The sequence below is a fragment of the Papaver somniferum genome, chromosome 4 (assembly GCF_003573695.1).
Source record: "Papaver somniferum cultivar HN1 chromosome 4, ASM357369v1, whole genome shotgun sequence".
Classification (NCBI taxonomy): Eukaryota; Viridiplantae; Streptophyta; class Magnoliopsida; order Ranunculales; family Papaveraceae; genus Papaver; species Papaver somniferum.
The window spans coordinates 19,382,868-19,391,497 of NC_039361.1; the positions used below are offsets into that span (position 1 = coordinate 19,382,868).

The window sequence follows — 8,630 nt, forward strand, 5'->3', positions numbered from 1 at the left end:
GAGAGAAAAGAAGGTCTTCTGAAATAGTTCTTCGATTTGAAAAGATGTAATTGATAAGCAAGAATTGGTGGAGGTACTATTATTTGTATGAACATGTAATGATCTTGAATCATCTCTCTAAGTTTTCGGATTTCCTAAATCAGAGTTATCAATATATTTACTGTGGTTTAACCTCTTTTTGGGAAGAAAAAAAATGCATGCTCCTCATAATTGCTTTCCTGAAGAAAGTGATAGAGTAAAAGAATTTCATAAACACCTTTTGGATATTTTGATGTCCAAGAATTATATATTCCCCTCATGTCTGTGTGTTGGCATATAAGAATCTCTGATAAATCTCATGAAAAAAAGACATATTTTCCTATGCTTGTGATAAACCAAAAATTATAAACCCGTTGTATTATATTTGGAAATTAATATTATTAACCTTTACATCAAAAGAAAAAGAAAAGAGAATAACCCATTTTTTATGCGGACGTCGTATTAGATTCCAGCATGAGTAAAGCTAGTACTAATTAATACTCTTTCCGTCCCTAATTAGATGACCTACTTGGTTTTAAGTTTTGTCCATAAATAGATGACCTATTTTTGTTACTATAAGAAATATGTATATTTGATAGTTATGTTTACATTCGTTACGTAGGTGTTTTAAAATGCTTTTCAACGGTATAAAATTTACGAAAAACCGTGATATGGTTTAAGAGATAAATCATTTCTAAATTTTACTAACATCCTTGTCTTAAAAATTGTGCAAAGTACAGCTAGGTCATCTAACTAGGGACGGAAGGAGTATCATTTTTAAGTTTTAATTTCCATGATTAAGGAGATGGAATTCTTACATATTGAACCAATTTTTAAAAATCTGGATTAAATTTATATGCTCACACTGGTTTTTATTTAATTACCAACATTTATTTTTTTCGATGAACTGGCATGACTTGAGTTGTCCCTAGAACAAATAATTGGCTGCCGGCTCCAAAAGTTCGGATGAACTACGCGCCCATTTAAAATGGGAGCAAAAGCAAACGCAAAAGCAAAACCACTACTTCAATGAGTTTGTTCACTTAGCTTCAAAGTGAGGGAACAAAACCAGAATCCATAATAAACCATAAAACCTTGAGAGAAAAAAAACAGAAACTAAAGCCTCTCTTTCCGTCTCTCTCAATGTTATTCTTCTTGTTGTAGTTATCTTCTTCTAGCAGCTGTTTCCCTCTGACCAATGAAGTAAACAGCTGCAACAGGGAGACCTAAACCATTTTCCTGAGAGAAACTTCTGGTGTTGAAACCATCTCTTGATTTTGGTGGTGAAGTGATCACTGTTTGTCGTCCTTTTTGTTTGAATAAAATGAACACATACCTATGGATACCGATAACTGGCTTTGGTATCTCATAGCTCACTATTTCTTTTCCTGCATGCATTTACATATATGTTCAGTATCACTATGCATGTAATGAAATTCTCACATAAAACTTCAGATTATTACAGTACTCACCAAATGAGGCATCAGTGGTGCCAGGAATATCAGTAACAATCCTGAAAAAGCAAAAGGAAAATGTTAAGTCATATGACCCCATGCAGAAGAGATGACTATGTTACTATGAAAATAGGATTGATATTAGTAGCAAACCAGTGAAGATGTTCTTTTAGGTATGGATCACTTGGCCCTGGAGCATCAGGATCTGTCATGATCTGTTAGAACACAAAAAGAAGAAGTTCAGCTAATTAGAACTACAAAACTTAAACTTTTAAGTGTGGAAAGTTATTACAAGTGTGTAAGCAGCCCTCATATCAAGGCCACCGATCTCGACTCGCGGTTTCATGGAGAAAGAAGCTGGCATAAATTCATGACCATTAGAAACTTGCTTTGTGTTGTAAATAACTTTTATTTCTACGCTAGGGTTAAACTCATCTACTACCTCCCCTACAACTCCACCTACTCTCAGTGTTGCCATAGACTTCACCATGATAAGTGAAAGTGAGAAAGTGAGCAAGTGCTGAATGTTTTTGTGTGTGTGAGATAGAGGATGGGGAAGTTAGTGTTGGAGATTTTGGTTGAGGGAAATACAAGCATTTTATAAGGAGAAAGAGCTTAGAATTGAAGCTTTAAAGATTCTTCTACAATGTTATATAATCCATGCAAGTCTGAAATTGAGGAAAAAACCATGCTTGAGATTTTCCATAGTTGGTATAATGGAGTGTTACAAGATTGAAGAGACAGCCAATAAGATGTCTTTGGAATTTCTTTTGAATGGGGTTATGGCCCTTATGGGTATCTGTCTAAGGTTGATTGGACAAATGAGAAATTACTTTTGCTTAATTTATTTGGGTAATTTTGGTACTAAACAAGCTTTAATGTGGGTTCTCTCTCAATTTAAGTATTTTAACAGTTATTGGAAGTACTTTGAAAAGCCAAAAATGGCATGTACCACCTAAGTTGAAGAAAAGTTTGTTCTAAATGTCGTTTTTCAGTCGTTCTAATGTAAATTATGTTACACCCGTTGAAAAATATCTGGCGAGAACCTTTTTGGGATTGCCTTGAATCTAGACCGTAAATGTCATCGGCTTGTGGGTTCGAGACAAGCTTTTAAAAGTTGCAATGTGACCACGGCGTTTCTCACGGGTTCTTTCACGATTTATTTAAAATTATCATATTCATTTGTGCTTTTGGAATCGCATATGATTAAATGAGTAGCCTACTTCTGAAGTGTAGTCCATAGACTCCCGTACTTTCCTATATAAACAATTTAATAAAGCCATATCTCATCAACATTCACCACTTTAGAATATGTGTTTACAGTTACTGAAGAGTTTTATTCAGTTAACAATTAGCTAAGATCAAGCCGAAGGCCCAAAAGACAGAATAACCTTTGGTGCACTTATCTCAGATTGCACCAGGAGGGAGCTAATTGATTACAACTGAATTTATGCTTAAAGGAAGGGTGAATGGTGACCAAATAGATCACAATTGAATTTAAAAAAAAAAAAAAAAAACAAGAAAGATGAGCTCAGAAGGCACTCCGAAATTGCTATAATAAAGAGTGCATGATGGGAATTCCCATGCATGTCATAGCTTAGCTGAGCTTTTATAGAACATAGGTGTTCAAAATATTGTTCAGAAAGGACTATCCTGGGCTAATCCAAGAATGTCAAGGGTTCAAATTCATCCATAGATGCTTCAGGAAGAAAAAAAATCATCCTTAGGGTATACATGTCAGACTGCTCCAGGAGGGAGCTAGTCTTCACTCTTTAGGGTATATATGGTGTGGGTTAATAGGCCAGTCTACCCAACCAGAATTCATAGCCTGCCACCTTAAACAAATATAGGGGGTTTGGTATAGCTCTCTTAGCATAGCATCTCTTTTACTTTAGTTACAACAAACCTTGACCAGTGACTAAGATATAATGATCATCAGCAGAACCATTGCAGAACCATTACAGTAGTGGAAAAGTGGTCCTGTGTGTTCTCATCTGCCACCTCAATAAACTAGGGATTTATGGAATACCCCAGGTCCCCAGCAGAAAGGAAAACAAGGGCTGGGTATACTGTGATTTGGCCTTATCCCTGGTCTGAACTGTTAATGCAGGTCCTGCTATTTGCTTGATGCCAATCCAGAACTTGGCTATATGTACAAACCAACCTACATGAATACATGGCATGTGCAAAATTTACTATCTGACCGTCTAACGCCCATAGACTAGATGATGACGGCTTAAAACCCTGGTAGAGGCGGTCAGTTTTTGTTCAGTTATGCTCAAACAATGGTGCAGGGCGTATAAGAACAAGTAATGGATTACAACCCAAACAACGGCTAGAATTCAGTGAAAGTGTTGCCATTAAAAGAGCATAGGTTATATCCATAGTTACATGATGCATTAAAGTCTCACATGTTTGGAGATTAAAAAAAAAATCCTATTAAGGCTACAGATAACATAAAACATACTAGTTCAATCTCGCTGAGGAAACAGTGTGCATAAGTGAAGGTAACAAACAGAAACCAAACAACATGTAGACACCCAATATCCAGAAGCGAAAAAAACCTAAATACTCTAACCAATACATATACTTACATGGCTTTTGCTGTTTCACGTACTATGGAAAACTTAGCAAGAAGACCACATAGTTGAAGCAAAGAACCAACTCCATCACAGATTCTCATATGAGCAAATCCAGTCTCCTGCAGTACATGCCCAAGTTAAAAAAAAAAAAAAAAAAAAATTAGGAGTTGCAATAAGGATGACACCTTGCAGAGAAACATATCAACTTAACCTCAAAATAGCCATATATTTCGTTTATACCTTCAAAAACTCTAACTTCAGATACTCAGGCATGTCGTAGTTCTTAATTATTCTGAAAAGGGTTGTTATCACATCAGTTGGAGAATAGCCCATATCATACAGTTGCTTCAAAGCAGCACATGCATCATCAAAGTTCCCCTCGAGTATATTGCGAACCATGTTCTTAACATGTAAAGGGTGTGGCTGGTCACACACCTGAACATACAAAAAGATCTCACTCAGATACCAGAAAAACATGAACAGAATATCGACGTGAAAAAAGTAAATAAGATGTTTCGACACCTGACCTTAAACACATTCTCTTGATTGACAAATCGAAACCCACTGAAAGTAGCTTGCAAGTTATTCAGTGCCTGTCTCATATCACCATCTGCAGTGAAAATGATGGCTTCTAGACCTTCCGGCACGTAAGGAACCTTCAGTCATTAGAAACAAAGATCAAATTAAATGCTTAAATACATGTGTCAAGACATGTGGCGTATGTAACTTAGGGTTCCCAGTGATAATTCCCAGGGGCAATTTTGAGGGTGGTAGCCACTGTAATCCGTGGGAGCACATGTTCCGTTCAAGTCATGTTCTAAAATTTGAGTAATACAAGGTCTATTATCTAACAACTAGAAAGATAGTAATGCATTTGAATATATGGCCCACAGGTCATTACGGTAACCCTAGGGCACTATGTAAGCACGAATGGGGAAAGCAGATAAACTCCCTTTTACTTGGATTAACCAATTCATCAAAATAAGGCATACCATGCTGTGAATGATTCAAGGTCATATCACCAGAGCTAAAAAGTATTTTCAATGTCATGCATAATAGCATTTAGAATGTGATAAGGTTTTGTGACAGTCAGATAGTTGTTACTGGGATAGACCTTGCTATTTGAGTATCACATGTCCTTATTAGAATGTTTGCGTATATTTTGATGTATGTGACGTGCAACAAGCTTTCTGTACCAACTAATGTTCCTGTCTAAGAGCCTCATTGATGCTTCATTGTTTTCAGGCTTAAACCAGTGACGATTGAAATGCATCGCATCCATGGATTTCCGAACAATATAATACAATAAGACATATATCTCTAAACGAGTTTGTTCCCCAAGAGAACACATTATCCACCCTAAGTTCCCAATGCAAATGATATCCATAAATAGTAACTTCCATTCGCATATTCTCCACATTACGGGGTTAAGAAAGAAGTGGTTAGGACTAAAGAAGATGCAAATACCTTTTCAGCTTGGACCACTACCATAAGACGACCAAGGATCTCCTGGTCTGACAATCTTGAGAAACGAACCAAAGCACATCTACTCTGAATGGGCTCAATAATTTTTGAAGACATATTACAAGCAAGACCAAAACGCGTGGAGTTTGAATAAATTTCCATCGTTCTCCTCAAAGCCTGTTGTGCTCCTGATGTCATGCTGCATTTTTTCAAGACAACGGCATATATATCAACTATCGTGAAGCTTAAATATATGAAACAACACAAAACAAAAGGAAACAAACACTGTGCCAAAAAGTAAATGCAAGAGCTTCTTGGTAACCAAATGGGTGAATTTACCTGTCGGCTTCGTCCAGAATAATAATCTTATGACGCCCCGGTGGTAAAGTCACTTTCTTTTGAGCAAACATCTTGATTTTGTTTCTCACAACATCAATTCCCCTAAAACAAGAAACCGGGTACTCATAAAATTATCAATACTAACAAACCCAACAGCATAATTCTCAACAATCAAACAAATTCGACGAACACACACACGGAGAGACAAAACCCTAGTACCTGTCATCTGATGCATTTAGCTCTAAAACAGCTTCCTTACAATTTGGCCCTAAAAGCTCATGTGCAAGAGCCAATATACTTGTAGTTTTTCCAGTTCCAGGAGGACCCTGCAATCACAACAATATTGCCGTTACAATGAATACAAAAATTTGCCCTAATTTTTCATGAAAGATGAATTTAACAGAAATCTTCAAAATTGATCAAAATGTAAACATGGGTTTTGGAAAAACAACTGGATTTATTCGTGTAGACAGAAAAAAGGTGAGATTTTTTACTTACAGCTAAGATGAGATTGGGCATATTTCCATCCCTCGCGATGATTTCAAGTCTTGAAACAGCATCTTCGTTACCAACAATGTCAATGACTTTGTTAGGTCTGTACTTCTCTACCCATGGCATCTCATAACCAAGGGTTGTTGATGAAGCCGACGATGAAGAAGCCATCTTTTTTTCTTCTCGGAGGTTTTCAGAACCACCTGTGACGCGAAATAAAAACCCCTAAAACCCCATTGTGGGGGGAATTTGGAGGGAATTTTCCGTGCCTAGGTTACGAGATTGGGCCGTGCCATCTTTTTATATCTGGGCTGTCTCGGTAAAGCATCGAACTCTGTGATGCCGGAAACACACCTCGGGCAGCACGACATTAGTCGGGGTCCTGTTGTGACGAGGGGTCACCTTCGTGACAGCTTCTGTAAGGGCGTGTTTTCTAACCTTTGGATTTCATAGCTTAGATGTATTTAAATTTCGAAACAATATTTGGGATATTATTTTTAATTTTTTTCCATGCCATATAGTTTTATTTAATTTTATTATATCATTTGTCCCTTTAACCAATCAAATTTAATGTACAACTGTTCTTTTGGCTCTCTTCTCATTCCTAAAATTTTTTCTTCGTGTAACTCATTAATGACTTCTGAATAATTCTTTATTGTGTATGTCCTTAGCTTAATAGAATGATAGAGATGAAGGGGGGGAGATTTTTATCAGTTACTAATGGACTCATCCTTCCGTGTAATATCATATTGATTCTGATCCTTTTGAGATATAAGGCTTTTTCTTCGGCAATTTTTAAATTTTTATTTCGCTATGTTTTCCGAATGATTTGCTCCATCTGCATGCCTCTTATCTGTGTTATTTATTTGTTTCCGTAAAAAAAATTTGCTCTCTTCTAGTTTTCTTCTAAGTAACTTGCTTTCTCTATCTTCCTCATTTAGGACTTGACGAAGACATGAACTTTAATAGAACTAGTAATTTAAGTAATATTGTTAGTTAAAGGCTGAATTAGGATACAGTTCCCAAAGTACTTTGAGTTGTTATCCAATTTTCGAAACTCCTAGTCTGTTTGCCCTCTTTCTAAATCACGTTGGAATCTAATCTCACAATCTTTCCGCTCTGTTCTATCTCTTTGTGATCTCTATGAGCTCATCCTTCTATAGAAATTGTTAACCCTGGCTATAGGCCTTAAACTAAGATCTTGGATATATGTTTAGGTTTCTTTGTTTCATGGGTAGAAGATTGCATGCTTCGGAAAATTATATGATCTCAACTCTAGAAAAACAATTTAGAGGTTTGTGCCACAATAAATAAGTTATGATTTCCCGACATTCTTTTAGATTTTTCCTTTAGATTCTAGTGTCAAATTTGATATAATCTTTTCTTTTCAGCCTAATATGAATTTTATTTCTCAGTCATTCTCTTTCTAGATTGTATTTTTTACATCTCATAGCATGCATTCTCTAAAATCTTCAATCATCTTTAGCATAGCTTAATCTTGCAAATAGATTAGCATAACATTCACTAGATACAGAGATAAACATTCATCCAATTTAAACTTCAAATATAGTTCAACAACAACCATGATCCGTATGTTCATAAAAACTTAGAAACATATGTTCATAAAAACTCATAAAAATATATTCATTTTAGAACAAAAATCAAAGATAAGAGTAGTGCTAAGTGCCTTTAACTTCTGGCCGACAGTACTGCAAAATATTCATGTCTAAAGATACTACACTATATTTATCGTTTTTAAAAAGAGAAGTTAGGTATGCAGAGATGGGGTGCGATCTTTTCTTAATTGAAAATCAGATATCTTATTTTTCTCTTAAGCGTTTATATGAGGGTACAGGTTTAACATACATGAAACATCAACTTCATAAGCTTCTTCACCCAATCCTTCCTAGAATTCACCCGCTAAAAAACTTACCTTGTGATACCCTGGTTTGCATCATACCCATATTCTTGATATCATGTGATCTACACCACATATACTGGGAAAGATAATGATGGTGATAGTACACTACCAAGAGCCATGCTTCTCATTAAATAACACTACAACTTTAAGAGCCAGAGGTATGGAAATTGTATTCAAGGATGCCCATTTTCTTGATGTGGAGTTGTAAGGAAAAACTTTATTTATTCCTCCCGTTCGACTGAACCTCAACTTTGTCGAGAAAATATTTGGGAGTTTCATGGACTTAGAAATCACCAAGAATAAGGAGCTATTGCACGGATACTTTGTACATCTTGTCTATGAAAAAAAATCCAATTAGCT

The 8,630-nt window shown here is 36.0% G+C and overlaps 2 protein-coding genes across 2 annotated transcripts; both read right to left on the reverse strand.

The window, feature by feature from the left end:
* Window positions 1-1,040: 1,040 nt before the first annotated feature.
* On the reverse strand, window positions 1,041-1,962 carry LOC113274865 (CEN-like protein 1). Its single transcript, XM_026524280.1, has 4 exons — window positions 1,765-1,962; window positions 1,626-1,687; window positions 1,491-1,531; window positions 1,041-1,406 (listed from the first exon to the last, which is right to left on the reverse strand). Exons 1-4 carry the CDS (start codon window positions 1,960-1,962, stop codon window positions 1,183-1,185), a joined length of 525 nt encoding a protein of 174 aa, XP_026380065.1. The 3' UTR covers window positions 1,041-1,182.
* Window positions 1,963-3,813: 1,851 nt separating this feature from the next.
* On the reverse strand, window positions 3,814-6,576 carry LOC113274864 (replication factor C subunit 2). Its single transcript, XM_026524279.1, has 7 exons — window positions 6,356-6,576; window positions 6,077-6,183; window positions 5,858-5,959; window positions 5,522-5,717; window positions 4,582-4,710; window positions 4,295-4,489; window positions 3,814-4,173 (listed from the first exon to the last, which is right to left on the reverse strand). The coding sequence occupies exons 1-7, from the start codon at window positions 6,518-6,520 to the stop codon at window positions 4,063-4,065; spliced, it is 1,005 nt and encodes a 334-aa protein (XP_026380064.1). The 5' UTR covers window positions 6,521-6,576; the 3' UTR covers window positions 3,814-4,062.
* Window positions 6,577-8,630: the final 2,054 nt, after the last annotated feature.

What these genes read in the sequence shown, in the direction of transcription:
- LOC113274865 (XM_026524280.1), bottom strand. Translation starts at nt 1,962, where the DNA reads ATGGTGAAGTCTATGGCAACACTGAGAGTAGGTGGAGTTGTAGGGGAG. An exon ending in TGAGGGCTGCTTACACACTT is followed by an intron (nt 1,688 to 1,764) that starts GTAATAACTTTC and finishes GTGTTCTAACAG; the next exon opens with ATCATGACAGATCCTGATGC. An exon ending in CACCACTGATGCCTCATTTG is followed by an intron (nt 1,407 to 1,490) that starts GTGAGTACTGTA and finishes AAATGCATGCAG; the next exon opens with GAAAAGAAATAGTGAGCTAT.
- LOC113274864 (XM_026524279.1), bottom strand. Translation starts at nt 6,520, where the DNA reads ATGGCTTCTTCATCGTCGGCTTCATCAACAACCCTTGGTTATGAGATG. An exon ending in CTAAATGCATCAGATGACAG is followed by an intron (nt 5,960 to 6,076) that starts GTACTAGGGTTT and finishes TTCTTGTTTTAG; the next exon opens with GGGAATTGATGTTGTGAGAA. An exon ending in TGAAGTTAGAGTTTTTGAAG is followed by an intron (nt 4,174 to 4,294) that starts GTATAAACGAAA and finishes CATGTACTGCAG; the next exon opens with GAGACTGGATTTGCTCATAT.